This window comes from Poecilia latipinna, unplaced genomic scaffold, assembly GCF_001443285.1.
Source record: "Poecilia latipinna isolate Pla-1442-1.1 unplaced genomic scaffold, P_latipinna-1.0 Scaffold2272, whole genome shotgun sequence".
NCBI lineage: Eukaryota > Metazoa > Chordata > Actinopteri > Cyprinodontiformes > Poeciliidae > Poecilia > Poecilia latipinna.
This window is the reverse complement of record NW_015114888.1, coordinates 124,979-126,849: the sequence shown is the minus strand read 5'-3', so window position 1 is coordinate 126,849 and position 1,871 is coordinate 124,979. Positions and strand designations below refer to the sequence as shown.

Genomic DNA, 1,871 nt, shown 5'->3' with positions numbered 1-1,871 from the left:
GGGACAGAGAGGACGGAGGGGACAGAGAGGACCGAGGGGACAGAGGGGACAGAGGGGACGGAGAGGACAGAGGGGACAGAGAGGACGGAGGGGACAGAGAGGACGGAGGGGACGGAGAGGACAGAGGGGACAGAGGGGACAGAGGGGACAGAGAGGACGGAGGGGACAGAGAGGACAGAGAGGACGGAGGGGACAGAGAGGACAGAAGGGACAGAGGGGACAGAGAGGACAGAAGGGACAGAGGGGACAGAGGGGACGGAGAGGACAGAGGGGACAGAGAGGACAGAGAGGACGGAGAGGACAGAGAGGACGGAGGGGACAGAGGGGACAGAGAGGACGGAGGGGACAGAGGGGACAGAGGGGACGGAGGGGACAGAGGGGACAGAGGGGACAGAGAGGACAGAGTTGAAGCCATGTTTCATGTTTACTGCAAACTGATAATCAGAATAATCGTCTCAACAATAATTAATAAAACCGTCTAAATATTCCCACGCAGAGAACATCCGTCTTGTTTACATTTAAACTCACTGAAAACAACCACAAGTTTACATACCCCAGTAAAAAGACAAGCAGCTTTTATTCCTCACTGTTTAAAGTTAAATCAGAATCAAACTTCTCTGGTTTCAAAGAAATTATTTCTGTTAAAACGCCTGAATAAGGAGAGAAAGACTCTGAATTCATTTCTTATCGTTTACATCCAGAAAGGCTTTGATCAGACCTGAAACCAGAAGTTTGGTCTGATTTCATAATACAGAATCTTTGTTTGTACTGGGTGTATGTAAACTTGTGGTCTCCAAAGCGTTTTGCTGCGGCTGCACCCACCTCCCCCGCCGTGGTGCATGGGGCTGCTGATCCGGGGGCTCATCGGGGCGAACCCCCCCACCGTGAAGTTGGTCACGTCTCTCGGCTGAATGCAGCAAAAAAATAGAAGAAGAAGAGAAACGCTGTCAGAGGCGGAGGTGATTCAGAGCAGCTGCATGTAAACGAGCAGAAAAGAGACGAAAAACAGCTGGAGGCTTTCCAACAGCCGAACGTCGCCCAGTGGAGACCAGCTGCTGGTTCCCAGTCCAGTGGAGACCAGCTGCTGGTTCCCAGTCCAATGAGAGGCCCAGCTGCTGGTTCCCAGTCCAATGAGAGGCCCAGCTGCTGGTTCCCAGTCCAATGAGAGGCCCAGCTGCTGGTTCCAGACCCGGCCTACCTTGGAGCCTCCGGCCAGAACCAGGTGTCTGGTCTTACAGACGAACATCCCTCCGTTCTCCACCAGCTTCTTGCAGTGCAGGAAGGCGAAGCCGCGGAACAGATGGCGGATCTCCCCTTCACGACCCTGGAGCCACCGACCAGAACCAGAACCACAATCAGAACCGGAACCAGAACCACAATCAGAACCGGAACCAGAACCAGAACCAATCTTCCTGAAGGTTTCCTCACCGAGTGCGGCCCGTCGATGACCTTCACGATGTCCTTGACGTGGATGTTGTTCTGCTCAGAGTCCAGTGCCACGGCGAAGCGGTTGTCCTTCCTGCGGTTCACCGCCTGGTGGCGCACCGTCAGAACCTTCCCGTGCATGTTCAGAACCTGGAACGTCTCCCTCTCTAGCCGGACGATGACGCCCACCGTCTGCGGGTCCAGCTGCACCAGCTCACCCCACTCATGCTGCCCCCCGACATCCACGCCCGAAGCCGTCTCCGAGCAAAGCTGCAGGTCTCTGGGCAGCACCTTCAGCTGCAGGCAGAGAGAGAGGGGTCAGGGAGGGCAGGGGGCGGAGACAGGGAGGTCAGGGGGCGGGGTCAGGGAGGACATGGGGCGGAGTCAGGGAGGGCAGGGGGCCGAGTCAGGGAGGGCAGGGGGCCGAGTCAGGGAGGGCAGGGGGC

At 56.8% G+C, this 1,871-nt stretch overlaps 1 protein-coding gene across 3 annotated transcripts in view; it reads right to left on the bottom strand.

The window, feature by feature from the left end:
• The window catches only part of supt5h (SPT5 homolog, DSIF elongation factor subunit), a 29,091-nt gene that overhangs the window by 14,471 nt on the left and 12,749 nt on the right, over positions 1-1,871 (bottom strand). For all 3 annotated transcript variants that reach the window (XM_015018427.1, XM_015018426.1, XM_015018425.1), the window contains 3 exons: positions 1,429-1,722; positions 1,199-1,324; positions 823-907 (listed from right to left, as the gene is read on the bottom strand). In XM_015018427.1, the coding sequence (XP_014873913.1) occupies positions 823-907; positions 1,199-1,324; positions 1,429-1,722 (505 nt within the window). The remainder of the gene's footprint in view (positions 1-822; positions 908-1,198; positions 1,325-1,428; positions 1,723-1,871) is intronic.